We start from the raw sequence: 17,161 nt of genomic DNA, 5'->3' as shown, positions 1-17,161 counted from the left end.
GGGCATCTGAGCAACATGGGCTACGGCGAGATGTGAGACAGAATTGAACAAGATATCCAGGAAGGCCTATCAGCTGCTAGGTTCCTCTGAGTAAAAATGAGATATGGAGGCTTGGGGTGGGATGGGGCAGAGGATGGAACTGAAGACACCAGGTGGAGCCCAATACTGATGGTGTCCAGGGACAGGATGAAGCTCAGAAAGTCATTCTGTTCAGTCTCCGGTTGGGAAGCGTCGTCAATCAACAATCTTCTTTCAACACCAGTTACCCCCTATAAGATCTGGCCTGTGCCGATGCTCCTGCTCTTCAGCCTCTCCACCAACACTCTCACCCCCAATTCTTCCAATACTCCTTCCACACATTCCCATGGTAGCCAGGTCTCACCTTCCCTCCTGCCCTGGAATGCCAGGAAATGGGAGTCTGGGGATTGCTTGCACACCCAGTTCGAACTACTATAACTTCTGGCATAACTAGAACTGGGGAACTCCTGAGTGAGGGGTAAGCCAACTGGGAGGCAGCCAGTATCAGCAGCGATGTGATTGCCCGCTCTCTGAAGGATGACAAGGGAAAACTCCATCATCCATAAATCCTGGCCTCTCTTATATGGTAAAAATTTGCACATTCCCACAAAGAGTAACCTGATACTGACCAGATCATCAGTGATGTTAGCTAAGAGTGAAATACTGGCCTACCAGGGCACTGGTAGGAACTCCCCTGTTTATCCTTGAAATCGTGCTGTGGGATCATTTACACCCAACTGAGACTCCAGATGGAGCAATGGTTTAACTTGCCACTCCAAAGATTGCCATTTCACAGCATCACAATTAGAATATTAGACCACTGGGGAATCAGCAATGTATAAACAAGGGCAACACGTGGATTACATAAATCTTTAATGTGGAAACAGACAAAGAAATGTTTACACACTAATCCAGAAAAGTGGAAAATCCAAGAATTAAAATTATACTAAATCAAAATGCATGGATTAAAAGTGTTTTTTTTTGAAAAACGATAACAACAGAATAAATACCAAACATAAACAGCATTAAATATATGGATCTAACACTCCAATAAAATGATAGTAAAATAACATTGCAACACAATTCTGCAGGGAGAAAAAATTAACCTTTGTCATGCCATAAACTACAATTGAAATTAATTTACATAACTTATTGAAACTATTGATATTAATAAAAGGTTCTTGATAGAAGTTACAATCAAACCAGCAAGGTGGGGAGTAAAAGGGGGGAAGAAAGAAGTTTCAATCTCCTGAGCTTGATTCTTATACTAAGTGTGGATAAACTATCTTCTCTGCTCTCACCAAATATTTCTACCTTTAGTTAGACTTCACTCAGAATGGAATGTTGCATCATTACACTTTGTGCTCCACATAATACTATATGCTATATTGAAAACAGAAAAATATCGAAGGAAATATACAAAGTGTGGTAACAAAAAAAAAATGCATACAGCTTCTTAAAAAATAGTTTGAGGTATTATTGATCAAGTTTTTGTTGATTTCTGGCTATTCCTAACTTAATCACACGTAATTTTCCATGAGATTGGTCATGACAGTGTGCACGGGAATAGATGATGAGGGAAGATACTGCACCTTGGGCTTCTAACTTGCTTCATTTTGGATATTACTTTATGTATGGTTGATTGTTTTATAAGAGGGACATAAAATTTAATAAGTGCTAGAACAAAAAATTACAATGAGAAGAAATGGAACATGCGAATATAATTCAAAAATGTAAATAAAAAGCAGAAATGCATTTTGTGTGTTTGTCTGTGAATGTGTAATTGTGTATGTGCATGTCTGCAAGTATGTATATACTGAGCTGTTTGGGTTGAGAGGATTAACTCTCACATCCATCTCACACACGAAGAGTTCCCACACTGGTCAGTTTCCACAGGATCTGCAGTGACTTTTTGAGTGGCTAAGACGAAGTGGTGAACTAAGTGATGTTTAAGGAAATAAAGAGAGCTGATAGGATAGATAGAAACCTACCTTTCCTGTGAACAGTCCTGAACAAGGGGCCATAAACCAAACTTCAGGTGTTAACTGTTCAGAGGTGACATCAGGAAGGACCTTCACTAAAATGGTGGTGAAAAACTGGAACTCTTTGCCAAGGAAAGGTGTTGAGACTGGAGAATCAACCAAAAGTTTCAAAACTGGAAATCAGTCACGGTTTAATTGAACTGCTGACTAGACTTGAGCAGCTAAGTAGCCTCCGCCTGTTTCTATGTTTGTAGAATCTTAGAGTGACCACAACGCAGCAGATTATTCTGCCCATCTTGTCTACACTTGTTTCTTATTAGAGCAACTCATTGAGACCCACTTCCTCTCTGTTGCCTTGTTGTCTACAATCTTTTTTTCCTTTAATTAATTATGCAATTTTTTTTTGAAAACCTCAACCGAATCTTCCTTTACCAAATTCTGCAACCTGTGCATCTGTGCATCCTAACCACTCGCTGTGAAAGAGGTTTCTCCTTTTTTGCTTCTTTTGCCAATCTCCTTAGTCACCATCCTCTGGTTCTCAGTTACACCAAGGGGAACAGTTTCTCACATGACTTTGCACACTTTTATAAGTATCTTCTTTCCTCCAGGAACACCAATGCCTGCACATCCTTTTATGAAGTGTTGTGTCCAGATTAGAACAAAATACTCCAGTTGAAGCTCATCTTGCCTCTCACCTGAGGCATGAGGACCCTCAGGTTAAACTGCCATCAGTTGTCTCTCTCTAATGAGAGAACAGCCCTATGATCCTCTCAGATGATGGCAACTTTGCCTAAAGTAAACCTCTGCACAGTGACGGGCAACATTTAGATAGTTTCCTAAATAATTTAACAAGATTTTCAGGTTAATTTGACCAGGAAAGTCTACATAACAGACTACATTAGAGCAGTAATCTTCCAACACACTGTTACCTCCAAGAACCCAGTTAGCAGGAAAATAATGGAGCGCAGGAACAGATTATTTGGCACACCGTACCTGGCTCTTTGAAAGATCTACGCAATTATTTTCATTCTACTGCTCATTCTCCACAGTCCTGCAATATTTTCTTGCTTCAACTATTTACCAAATGCCCTTCTGAAAGTTACTATAGAATCTGCTTGCAATATCCTTTTAAAGTAGTGTATTCTAGATCATAACAGCTTCCTTTGTAAAACATTGCCCCATATCTCCCTTTAGAAGAAAGCTCTTTGGTGGTCATTAAGGCTTTATTCAGAATGAGAGGTGCTCGAATTGAACATTTAAGATTTTTAGGTGCCATGACACACGAAGAAAATCATATCCCTGACTGGGGAAACTAGAATACAACATCACAGAGAGTTTGGAAACTTAGGACTGAGCCAGGAAGACATTTCTTCACTCAGGCGGTTGTGAATATTTGGAAAGCATGGTAGCAAGTAACTGTGGATGCTCGAGTAAAAGCAAAATACTAATCTGAAATAAAAACAGATGCTGAAGAGATTCAGCCGGTCTGGCAGCGTCTGGGGAGAGAGAAACACAGTTAATGTTTCAAGTCCCAAGATTCGTCTTTAGAACTGTGGATGCTCAGCAGTTAAATATATTTAAGACTAGCATCAATCAAGTTTTAGGCCCTAAAGTAGTTAAGGTGTACATGCAGGAAGGTGGAATTGAGGTCAGCAATGATTATGTTCAATGATGGAGCAGATGCAATGGGCCAAATGGCTTGATGCAGTTCCTACTTCCTGTATTATGTTCATATATTAAAGGGTAAATCACAGGGAATTATTTTAGTTGGTCATGTTTTTAATCAAAAAAATGTTTTTTTAAAGAGATAATTTCAGTGAAGAAGCGTATCTAGTCACTATTACTTGATATCAGGGGTCAATTTTAAACTAACCTGCCCATTATTATATTGATGAGACTAGTTTGAATTGCACTCCACCTAATTATAAACTCCAAAGCGGGCAATAAGAAGGGGACAGCCACAAAATCAACATTACACTCAAACCTCAGTTTCTCAATGGGCAGCTTTGGTTAAAATGAACCAATACTCTGTAAAGACTGACAGTGAGAAACAACATATTTCCTCATATGTGCTTTTAAACTTGTGAGGCATGAGCCTCCATACAAAATGGATGGAACAGAATCTTCAAAGAGTCAGTAAAATTCTTGGAATCCAATGCAGGAGAAATAGAACTGGATTTATTCCATCTCCACAAAGCAGTAAGTCTCAATGTCACACTTACAGTATTCGTTGGAGTATGTGTAGGCAATCGTTGCTCTCTTTACTGGTGTTGAGTCTTTCTGTTTCACATTATGCATGGCATTAAATTGCATCCGAGAGAAGTGTACTTGCAAAGCAGAACCATCGCTGCTTGAGATATTTTACAGACTCCTTAGGTTGTAATTGGCTGGTGCTTCAACTGTTACTCACGTAAATAAAATTGCTATCATACACATTGTTCACACATTCTTGTTAATAAGCAGTCCTTAAATGTAACATTAACGGAGAAATTGTGGGCTTCTGGAATTGCCTGTATTAAATCAAAATTCTCTATATTGTACACTGATGCTTCTCTTTGCATTCTGTGATCCCAAATCAGGCAAAAATTTCTGAAGTGAATAGCCAAAATAGAACAGGTAAAACAAGTCTTTTTGAGCATAAAAGGTTAGCGACATGTTGCAACATAAGAACAAAAACTTTTTGGGTAAGTAAAGTAACCTTGCAGGACAGTCCTGAGCATTAAAACAATGAGTTGACATTTCAGATCTTAGTGTTCAACTGATGACCATTGCTGTTGTTTTATCTCACAACAAGATTAAACCCAGGACAGCTTTTCTTACTTGGATTTTTTTTCCCTCTGGCTTGTGTGTGTCAAACTTTGCTTTTGCAGTGAAAATAATGGTTTGTGTAAAATATCCTGAAAAGTGACTGAGTAAAGGATTATTCAAATTCAATCTGTATTTGATATGTCATTAAAACTTTGTAAGAATGAGCTCATGTTAACATTTAGTACCTTTCAGCAGATAGCAAGACTGCTTCCTGTTGACGTGGCCTGCAATACAGTTTTTAACACAAATTATTTTTGCCAAAAGAGTGCCATAAATTTCAAGAAAAATATATGAATGTATCTTTGATCAATTTTGACTTTGTTTTGCAATAAGTTATAACGATATGGTAAGGGATAAATTGCGTGTGTTTCTAACACTAGCACCTAGCATTAGATTCACATTGTCCAGTTCAAAGCATTGGCTGAGTTTCCAAAGTCCATCAACATTGAAAGAAAGATCAAAAAGCAGGACCATGTGTCAAAAATAATGAGGATTTAACCAGTCAGATCCTCAATGGGAATAATCAATATGCAATCTGGATGGACAGCTTTTTAGCATTCCATTTGCAGACCAGTAGTCTGTTGAGCTGCAGTCATTCATCACGAAAAGAACAGACATTCAACTCTTGGGTCATGTTAGCACTTAAAGATTGTTCCTGCAGTCTTCGAACCCTGAAGAGACAGTGTCATTGTGACCCATATTCTGTCCCCACTGAAAGTGGAAGGAAATTTCCTGAAATTTGCAGATTGAGAATGGGCATTAATCCAGTACTGTTGTTCCTGTAGCCTGGCAATCTGTTGAAAAATGACCAAACTGTTTATTCATTGTCCTGTAGAGATCCACATCACTCCGTGAGAGTCTGAACCGTCGATCTGGATACTGGGTGTTGTCAAATGGCACGTGATGAACACATTGTACATGGGTTTTCAGGTTCCCCTTCTGCGAAGCACTGTACGGACAGTATCTGCACTGGAAAGGTCTCTCTGCTGAAGGACAGAATAGAAAAGTGATGTTAGAGTCACAATTCCAAAAAAAAATTCATTTCTCAGATGTTGAATAGCCTGCTGTGTGCTTACAGCAGTTTCTGTTTATATCTGGAATGAGTCGGCTGCTCTTGTGTGGTATTCCTTCAAATGCAAAGATCCAAACTTTGAATATTGCACTTAAAGCTTTCTGCTTCATTATTTCCCTCTCTTTTCCTTTAAGACACATCTCTTTGACCAAGTTTTTGGTCATCTGTCCTAACATCTCCTCATGGCTTTGTATCTAATGTTCTTTGTTTACACACCGATGAAGCACTTTAGAATGCTTTGTAATGTTAAATGCGCTACAAAAACTGCACGTTGCTGTTATGGTGAATCAGCATGTGCTCAAGTATAAAATGTGACTGTAAATCTCTAATGTGCAGCAAGTGCAGAATATACATCAAATTTTTAACATCTTATTGTTATATACAGGAAGGCAATATTGAACTGCTTAGAAACATCTAATACAAGAGAAGTTCTGAAGACAATATGGAATCATTACATATACATAGACATTTTTACTTCTCTTACATTTATATTAGTTGTGGCTCAGTGGGAGAACTCTTGCCTTCAATTCTCAAGTTTTCAGTTCAATTCCCACTCTGGGGCTCGCATGAATATCAAGTATACAGGAAGTGTGCTGTTGGAGATGCTGATTGAATGAGCTGTTTAAACTGAGGGCCCACATGTTGCTTGGGTGGATTAACAAGATCCCATGGTACTATTTTGAATAAGAGTAGGAGAATTATTCCGAGATCCCTGGCCAGTGTTTATTCTTCGATCGAGATCACAAAATAAAGTATAAGCACAGAAAGTGAGGGAGAAACTCAACATGTCTGGCAGCATTTGAACAGAGTTTAATGACTGTCCTCCAGAACTTCAGTTCCAAAGCAGTCTTTGGACATGAAACGTTAACTCAGTTTTGCTTATCTCTCCACAGATGCTACCAGACCTGCACATTTTCTCCAGCATTTTCTGTTTTAATTTCAGATTCCTAGCAACTGCAGTATTTTGCTTCTACTACCACAAACATAGATGACCTGGTCATTGTATACACCCCTTGCTCAATTCCTAAATCTTCCCAGTTCTGACAAAACCTTGAAATACTGGGGCAGATTTTCTGCTGGCCAGACAGCCATTATTCTGGTGTCAATAGAAGTTAAACATGAGGATGCTGTGGAGTCCCCATGGTAGCAGGTTCTCACTGCACTGCCCAGGAAATGCAAGATTCCACAGGACATTTCCTATATGCCTGGAATGTCTGAAAGTCTCAAATTACATTGAAAACTTTGGAGGGTTTCAAAGTAATTAAGTAAAGTATCTGGCACCTCACCCTCCAGCACCCTGACCTTATGTACTAATGGCTTGACAGGGAGTGCTGATCAGAATCTCCTCTCAGAAATGCAACGCTTCCTTCTTTTACAGAAAGATGGACCAGAGTAGATATGTGCCTGAAACTGCTGCTCCTCAGAAAGTCCAGCTTGCTAACTCTGCCAGATTTGCTGAGTATTTCCAACATTTTCTGTTCTTACTCTGGTAATATTGAATGAGTCAGGTTAAAACTGTTCCTACCACCCTCAGTGGTAAAACTTTCAAGCTCAAAGAAAAGAAGCATTGCACAGCAGGGACAAGAAAAGGTTGGAAGAGTGGTTTGAGAATTCCTGCAAGCAGCGTCTCGTTAGTTAATCATTCAGCATCACTGAGAGTCTTGGTGGCAGACTGATCTTTAACCAGAAACACTCATGGCCCATGACAAAGAAGAAAGCTGCAATACAAACAGGGAGTTACTTTTGGATGGAGATGGGAAAGAAAGAAAATACAGGCATCTCTAGAGGGAGTTAGGAGGGTTGGACCAGGGAATAATCACACTCTGCGGTTCACCATGCGCCCAGCTCTCTAGCTTTTCCTCTCATTCCACTGAGATCTCCAAATTTGCAGGTTTGACTTTGCTGTGACTACTCCACTCCATCACTGACTTAAATCTATTGAATCTCTGACAGAGAAAACTCTCACACAGATTTTCCCCTGAATTCTTCATTCCCCAAAATATCTTCTCAGGATCTACGGTGTTAAGCACTTCCCACCAGTGGGGTGGCACAGTGGCTCAGTGGTTAGCACTGCTGCCTCACAGCACCAGGGTCCCAGGTTTGATTCCAACCTTGAGCGACTGTCTGTGTGGAGTTTGCACATTCTCCCCGTGTCTGCTTGGGTTCCCTCCGGATGCTCCGGTTTCCTCCCACAGTCCAAAGATGTGCAAGTCAGGTGAATTGGCCATGCTAAATTGCCCATAGTGTTAGATGCATTAGTCAGAAGGGAAATGGGTCTGGGTGGGTTACTCTTCGGAGGGCTGGTGTGGACTGGTTGGGCCGAAGGGCCTGTTTCCACACTGTAGGGAATCGAATCAATGAAACCACCACTCATTCTCCTAAATTCCAATTAATATCTTGACACATATTCTTTGTCTATTTTAACAACTTTGCTCTCTACTTGTTCATTTGCCCTCTGTCACCACACCACAGTTGTTCTTCATTATATCAGGTATGAATTTATCTGCTTCAGGTACACAGTTACTCTTCAATAATTTTTGTTTGTACTACTCTCTGTTTTCCATGCTTAATGATCTAGCTAATTTCAAGGTATCATAATCTGACAGGAGCTGAAATCTTGAACACCAGCTCAGGTTGGGATTCAAACTCAAGCCTCCAAGTACATAGCACAGCTGCCCAAACACTTTCCACTTGATCAATCAAAAAGCTGGTCACTGACATAATGAGATAAAAGAAGACATCAGAATAGGAATGTTCTCCAAATAACTTAATTGTATCATAGGAAGGTGTGCTTTACTTTAGTAAAGAATGAAAGCCACAGATAGGTTAAAAAAAAGTCAGTGCAGAATACGAATACAAAGAAATTGACAGGGTAATGAACAGAATTCAGAAGGATAGAGAATGCAGCCATTTGAGAATTTAGGTCACTAATGTATCTTGGTTCAATTACTCATGTTCAGTATTGGAAGGTTCCATTGATCTCAAGCACTAGGATTCAATTAACTCATACAGAATCATTTTTACAAGTCATTTCTTATTCTAATCAAATGAACAATCACCTCAAAAACGCATTTGAAAATTGTTATCTTTTCTTATGTGAGCAGGGTAATGGAATCTATATTGTTACAGAGCTTTGGTACTACAGAGGAATCAACAAATGTAAAGGGATGGAACAGACCATTTTAGCCCATCTGGTTGGCACTAGTTTTCCCAATGAAAGGTCATTCATTCTGTTACTCTCTCCATAGAGGCTGCCAGACCTCTTGAGTATTTCCAGCATTATCTGATTTTATTTCGATTTTCCAACATCCACATATTCTGCTTTTCAATTAATGTATGCATTCTGTTTTCCAACTCTAGTGCTGACCAGATGGGCTAAAATGGTCTTTTTCATCCCTGTACCCCTGTCTAATCCTTTGTAACACTATAGCTCCGTAACAGTAAAGATTCCATTATCTGGTTTCAATAAAAGGTCATTGAAACATTAAATCTGTTTCCCTTTCCATGGATAATAGGATGAGGTAATGATGGTAATACTAGCAACCTAAGGCTCTGGAGACATGAGTTTGAATGCCAAAATAGCAAATAATGAAATTTGAAGTGAATAAAATCTCTAATAAAAAGCTAACCTCATGGCAATTGTTATAAAAACCATCTGAGCCTCTAATGTCCTTTAGCTGAGGGTCTGAACTGTGAATCTAGACCCAGAGCAATGCAGTTCACTCTTAACTGTCTTCTGAATTGGCCTAGCAAATCACAATAAAGATTAAAGAAAGAAATGAACCTGGCATTGACAATGGCAAGAACAGCTCTGTCAACCAGCAAAGTCTTGCTTACTAACATCTGGGGGCTTGTGCCAAACATGGGAAAGCTGTCTCACAGGCTAGTCAAGCAACATAATCATACTCATGGAATCATACCTTACAGACAATGTCCCAGCTAACATCTTCACCATCTATTTAGCACTGGCAGGACAGACCCACCAGAAGTGAAGGCACAGTGGTATACAGCCAGTGAGCAGTTGTGAGTCCTCAATATTGACCCCAAACCCCAAGGAATACCATGGTATCAGGCTAAACATGAGGAAGGAAACCTCCTGCTGATTACTATCTACCAACCCCTTAGCTAATTAATCAGTCCTCCTCCATGTTCAACACCAATTAGAGGAAGCACTGAAGGGGGCAAGCACACAGAATGTGAGAGACTTCAATATCTTTCACAAAAAGTACTTTAGTAGTACCAGCACTGTCTAAGCCAGTCAAATCCTAAACGGTTTGGCTGTTAGATTCGGTCTGTGGTGACTGGTGAGGCAATCAACAAGCAAAAAAAATAAACTGTTGGACCTCATCTTCACCAATTTACCACTGCAGGTGTATGGATCCATGACGGTGTTGACAGGATGAAAATGAAGTCCTTTATTCAAACTGAGGATACTTTCCATCTGTTATGTGGCACTATGCACTGTGCTAAATGGTACATATTTCAAACATATCTGGCAACTGAAGACAGGGCATCCATTAGGTGCTGTGGACCATCAGCAACAACATAGCTGTAGTCAACCACAATCTCATGGCTTGGCATATCTCCCACTTTACTATGACCATCAAGCTGGGAGATCAATCCTGATTCAATGAAGAGTGCAGGAGGACATGCCAGGTGCAGCATCAGGCATTTCTTAAAATGAGATGATAACTGAGTGAAGCTATAATACAGGGAGATTTGCGTGCCAGACAGTGGAAGCAGCAAATAACAGGGACTCCACAACCCTCCACAACTCATCAGAACGAAGCTCTGCAGCCCTGTCTTAAATAGTTGTGAGTGGTGGTGCACAATGAAACAATTAACATGAGATGTAGGCTCCACAATATGTCCATTCTCAAATACAGGGGAGCCCAGCACATTAGAGCAAAGGACAAGGTTAAAGTATTTTCATTTTCAGCCAGAAGAACCAAGTAAGTGATCCATCTAAACTTCCTCCAGAGATCTCCTACATCACAGATGTCAATCTTCAACAAATTTAGTTTTCTCCACAAGAATTTGGTGAAGGCATTGGAAACTACACAGCCTATGGGCTCTGGTGACATTTAGTCAATAATATTGATAAGTTGTTCTCCATAACTGGCTTCCCTGACACCCTGAACTAAGCTGTTCCAGTACTGCAACAACATTGGCATTTGCCCAGCAATGAGCAAATTCGTCCATTATGTCCTGTACACAAAATGCATGACAAGTCCAAACCAGATCTTGATGTTCAATGGCATTATTCTCTAGGAAACCTCAATATACTGGCATTAACCATTGACTAGAAACTAAATTGGACTTAGTACAGGTACACAATCCTTTATCCAAAATCCAAAAAGCTCCGAAATCCAAAGTTTGTTCATGAAGTTTTGTTTGGCATGAGAATAGGTGACCCAACTCCATATCCACTTTACCCACATCTCTCAGAGGTGACATGGAGGCGTGGCCCAGCACTGGTTGGCGTCAACTGTGTCTCAGTGCTCGTACTAGTCACATGTGGGTCTGCTGTTAGGTTATTTTATTTCACTGTGAAAACATAATTTATTCTGAAATCTGAAAAATTCTGAAATCCAAAAAACAACTGTCCCCAAGGATCTCAGAACAAGGATTGTGTACCTGTATATAAATACTGTAGCTACAAAGCCAGGTCAGAGCATAGAAATTCTGCCACAAATAACTCAGCTCCTGAATCCCCAAAGTCTGTTCACTATTCTCAAGTCAGAAATGTGATAGAAGACTCCCCATTTGTCTGAATGAGTGAAGCTTCAACAACATTCTGGAAGATTGACACCATCAAGGGAAAAAAAGGCCTGCTTGACTGGCATCCCATCAACCACCTGCAATATTAACTTTCTCCACCACCATTCAGTAGCATTAACCATCTACAAGATGCACTACAGTAATTCAATAAGGCTCATGTGACAGCACCCAAATGCACAACCTCTACCAGCTAGTAAGACAAGGGCAAGAGAAACATGGGGGCACCATCATCTGAAAGTTCCCTCCAAGCCACAATCCAACCTGATTTGGAATCCAAGAACTCCCTTCCCAACAGCATTGTGATGTCCTTACACACCAAGGACTGCAGTAGTTCAAGAAGGTAGCTCACTCCCACTCTCTCCAGGCCCAGCAGGCAATGCCCATATACAGTCACACAGCATGGAAACAAACCGCTCAGTTCAACCACTCCATCCCAACATAATCCCAAACTGAACTTATCCCACCTGCCTGCTCCTGGTCCATATCCCTCTAAAACTTTCCTATTCATGTACTTATCCAAATGTCTTTTGAACGTTGTAATTGTACTCACATTCACCATTTCCTCAGGAAGTTCATTCCACACACGGACCGCCCTCTATGTTTAAAAAAAAAACCCTCATGTCTTTTTTAAATCTCTCTCCTCTCACCTCTATCAATGGGTGAGAGGGGAAAGATTTAAAAGTAACCGAAGGGAGAACTTGTTTATGCAGACAGTGAATTATGGAATGAGCTGCCAGAGGAAATGGTGGAGGCTGGTACGATTACAACACTTAAAAGGTATCTGGATGGGTATATGAATAGGAAGGGTTCAGAGGGATATGGGCCAAATGCTGGCAAATGGGTCTAGATTTATATAGGATATCTGGTCGACATGGAGGAGTTAAACCAAAGGCTCTGTTTCTCTATCACTCTCTCACTCAAGGAAAGACTAACCTGCTGAGTTCTTCTTACAATTCCTTTATTGTTACACAGACTTTATCTGTTGCTGTCTTAAGCAGTACTGTGGAGATATAGCTTTATTATGAGGCAATCATTAACCTCTGGAGCCCGCTGACTGTAACTAGCAGCTATAAGCATAAGATAGTAATTAATAACTGCATAAAGTGCATTCATGAAAATCGTCTTCACCAGAAGAGTAGTGAGAATGTGGTACACATTACCACAGTGAATGGGTGAATTATATAGATATATTTAAAGGGAAATTAGATCAACATGAGGGAAGAAGAAGTGGAAGGATATAATAGCGTCTTTCATGACAATAATAACAAATTTTTAAGTATAGTTAGTGAAACAATGTAGCAACGTCCCATGAATGAATAAAAAAAAAATCCAATTTGCACACCACAAGCCTCCATAAGTAGTGAAACTGTGATAGTGACACTAATCTGTTTTAATGATGCTAAATCATGGATAAATATTGACAGAAGTCCTTTGTTATTTTTCAATATAATCTGTGGCAGTCTTTGCCACAGAGGGCTGTCGAAGCTGGATCTTTGTGCATTTTCTGGGCTGTGATCAATAGATTTTTAATCAGTAAGGGAATCAAGGATTATGGGGAAAAGGCAGGAAAGTGGAGTTGATGGTTATCACATCAGCAGGGATCTAATTGAATAGCAGAACAAACTGGGCTGGATGGTCTACATCTGCTCCTACGTTTGATGATCTTATTGTCTCAAACTGCAGTGGGTGCCCATGTGAAAGCTATTCAAGCATAAGACTGACAGTGTTCAATGGAGAGGGGTATTAGGAGGTACGTGCAGAACATAGATAGCAGCAGAAAAGATGGGTCAAATGGCCTGTTTTGGCAATGTTAAGCCTTTGTAATTAAACACGTTTTACACTGGGCATAATGGGATTTAGCATTGGCTCCAACACTATATTATTTTCCTTTTCCTTTCCAAGTGGAACGTCTGCTAATGGGACCTTTACACCTGATACCATTTTCATGTAAAACTACTGCTGCACTACAGTTATCACAAAAATAAGCTTCTACAATTGAAGTGAAAATCACAGTATTACAAGCCCAGCAACCTTTGTGCTATTGCACTCATGAATAGCTTTCCACTGGTACTGATTCATATCACTATAAGAAAATATCTCACAGGAAGATGTTTTCTGTCCATCAAAGCTTAACAAAATGTCATCCGAACATTAACAGTTCCAAGTCAGGAAGCAAATTCAAATATCCGATTGCAATGGTGCTACGAAGAACCTTTGTCATGCCACCTCATTAGAAACATCTTAGCTCTGAGATTTTAATGTTTATGTTTTTCATTTTTGTGTAAGGACAGGGCACATAGAAAAGATGCTGAGGAGAGAACAGTGAATTCTGTAGCTTCATTGAAGTGGACTGGATGGTCGCAGATATAACAAAGTTTCATTGATATAATGCTTAACGGAGCAACCCATCTTAAGATGGTCCACAAGACGATCATTAATCAAACTTTAGCACTGGGCCATTGAAAGATACCAATATAGCTTGGTAAAAGAAGTAAGGTATAAGCAGCACTTTAACAGAGGAGAGGGAGGTGGAGTGCTTTGAGGAGAGAAATTCCAGAGCTCAAGACCAGACAATTGAAGGCACAGCCACCGGCGGCAAAACAATTAAGTTATGATACATGCAAGAGGCCAGTATTGGGGGCATGCGGGGCTGGGGGATGTGGGGGGAGATATGCAGAGATACCAAAGTGTTGTGGGGTTTAGAGGAGATTACCAAGATACGGTGGGCCATGGCCATAGAGGGATTTGAAAGGAAGAATGTAAACTGTTACGCTAGGGCAGTGCCTGGCCAGCAGCCAATGGAGTTCAGTGAAGAAAGGGGAGATAGATGAACAGTACTTGGCACAACTTATGGACTGCAAAATTTTGTATCAACTCAAATAGGCTGGAAGATGGTTCAGGATGGGAATAACAGCTGGTATAGCAGAAAATGTCTACAGCAAAGTCCTTGCTAAGAACATAAAAACTGATAGCTTGCAGAAGATCACAGGATCCGTCAATTGTGCACCTCACCTCTTGACGGCTAGACCATCATTGCTAAACACTTCTTCCCAATCTTTTGCCGTCGGCTCAGCTCCTGGGAAAGGTCAAGAGAAAGGGAGAAAGGGTAAAACTAAATCAAGGGCCATTATGAAAGTACGCTGGAAAATTCACAGCTCTTCAAGTGATCAAAACCAGCATAGGAAAGAACATTAATATGGAAAAATGGAACTCGTAACAAAAATTATTAAATGCAGTATGAGCCATAACTAAAAGATCAAGGCAACTTTCCAGAGCAAAAATGCTGTGAAAGCTGAAAATCGAAAATAAAGACGAAAGTGCTGAAAGTGACCAGACAGCGTCTACTCTGAGAGAAACAGAGATAATGTTTCAGGATTGATCTTTCAACAAAACTGGAAATAGGTTTTAAACAAAAATTGGGTTATATGTAACTGAGCTTCAGTGTTGTTTATAGCACTTTGGCTTGGATCTTTCAAGCAGAATTGAAAACCCTACTCCTGATGCTGATTGGATTAAAAAAAACACACACACAACTTTGGAGGATTCTTCTGTTTGAACATCTGGGCCAGGAACATTCCCAGCTCTAGCAGTCAGGTCCAGCACTGGCATGGAGCTGTGTTAAAACCACACACTCCTTTTAGATGATAATTCCAGGAATGAAGGCTCCTGAAGCCACTTTCAGAGCTCCTGACAGAAGGAATGTGCATATGATAAGTGCAAGGATACCAGGTGGTTAGGGGTTAGGGTGTTGAGTGGGTGAGGGAGTAGAGGCCAAGGTGGATGAGGGGTTATATTGCCAGTTGGGTGAGTGGCAGTTATAACTGGGAAGTCTAGACCATTGCATCATACTGCAGCATGGAAATCGCTTTCTCTTTTGCAAAGAAATGGAAAGTTCAGAAATGGGTCACTCAGCCAATGGGGTCTACACTGTTATTTATGCTTCACCCCCATCTCTAAGCTCACCCCCACACATCACAATGCCCACTTGCTGCAAACACACTGCCAAACCCATGAGTCCGAGCTCTATGACTCTTAGATTAGATCCCCTACAGTATGGAAACTGGCCCTTTGGCCCAACAAGTCCACATCGACCCTCCGAAGAGTAACTCACCCAGACCCATTCCCCTAACCTATATTTACCCCTGACTAATGCACCTAACACTATGGGCAATTTAGCTTGGCCAATTCACCTTGCCTGCATATCTTTAGACTGTGGGAGGAAACTGGAGCACCCGGAGGAAACCCAAGCAGACATGGGGAGAATGAACAAACTCCACGCAGACAGTCGCCTGAGGTGAGAATCGAACCTGGGTCCCTGGTGCTGTGAGGCAGCAGTGTTAACCACTGAGCCACCGTACTGCCCTGACTCTTCTTCCTCTGTAGTCCCAGCTGTGATCACGAAAGACACCGGTCAATTTCTTGGCGGTTCCCTCTCTCAGATAGGGGCTGAGGTTTCACTTTGAGACATTTAAAGCTGCTCCCAGTGCAATGTGGCTGCAGGACCTCGGGATTAGTGGGGTCAAGTCTGACGTTTCTGTCAGTGGGATGGAGAAAGCATGGTCCCATCAGAACCAACTCTATGTGATTGCCTCTCATCACAATGTCTCTTGTCCATAGTTACATTCATAGTTTTGCAGCATGCATGCTTTGTTCAATTTTCTTCTGGTCCATTCATTGTGAGAGTAAAGAAGAGTGCAAAAATAGGTCGTTGTGATGTTGGTTGAAAATGGCTCTGCATGTGTAAATGTATGTGTGTGTGGTGGGAGGCTGTATTCTATTTATCCATTGTGGAGATAAAATGTACAACTAGTGACACAGATTCAATAACATTCTTGTATGTAGGAGTGTGAACCTCTGCCTTCTTTTTACTTGATGTCTATGAGTGGAAGTCAGGGTTGAAGTTACAAGATAAAAGTCTCCACTAAGTACTACGCAGATTTATGCTTCGCTACAGAACAAGGAACACTAAGATCAGTCACTCCATCTTCAGAAAGATGTTTTCTCTCTTCTCTTCAGTTTGGGTTCATGCCAATGTCATGGAGATCTTTTACCACTCACCCCAACCCCCACTAAACACAGCAGATCTTTGAACTTAATAAAGCACAACTATTAACCATCACAGTTTTTCTTAAAATGAAAACATTTCTACCGTGGCAGTTGCTAAAAATAGACTATCTATATGGGCAATCATTTTTGCAGCAAAATTAAAATAGATTTTCTGCTAGTCCGTAGAGTAACAGAAGCAAATTCAGAATTGAATCTAGCTGCTTCTAATTGAAGTGGTCTGTACAAAGCACAAAAGCCCATCTGTCCAACCTTGCAATTACTTTCTGCATTTAAAATTCTCAAATTATATTAAGATCAAAACAAAAAATGCATGTCACAGTGAAAACTGGATACTTTGGAGTCATAAAATCATTGTACATTAAAAGTAAAAGAGCTAAAGACCTTAAAATCATAAATATTAACAGGAATTGGAAAGTTCATTTATGACCAATCT

The 17,161-nt window shown here is 40.4% G+C and overlaps 1 protein-coding gene across 2 annotated transcripts in view; it reads right to left on the bottom strand.

The window, feature by feature from the left end:
• Positions 1-4,156: 4,156 nt before the first annotated feature.
• The window catches only part of znf516 (zinc finger protein 516), a 126,841-nt gene continuing 113,836 nt past the window's right edge, over positions 4,157-17,161 (bottom strand). The window contains exons 6-7 of one of the 2 annotated variants that reach the window (XM_043688637.1): positions 14,674-14,737; positions 5,556-5,794 (exon numbers count right to left, since the gene is read on the bottom strand). In XM_043688637.1, coding sequence (XP_043544572.1) covers positions 5,698-5,794; positions 14,674-14,737 — 161 coding nt within the window. In that variant the 3' untranslated portion in view covers positions 5,556-5,697. Of the gene's footprint in view, positions 5,795-14,673; positions 14,738-17,161 lie in introns of both variants that reach the window. The other variant, XM_043688636.1, reaches the window with a different exon arrangement.

This window comes from Chiloscyllium plagiosum, chromosome 4 (genome assembly GCF_004010195.1).
Source record: "Chiloscyllium plagiosum isolate BGI_BamShark_2017 chromosome 4, ASM401019v2, whole genome shotgun sequence".
In the NCBI taxonomy this organism is placed as follows: domain Eukaryota; kingdom Metazoa; phylum Chordata; class Chondrichthyes; order Orectolobiformes; family Hemiscylliidae; genus Chiloscyllium; species Chiloscyllium plagiosum.
Note: the sequence above shows the minus strand (reverse complement) of the source record. Positions and strands in the feature narration are given on the sequence as shown.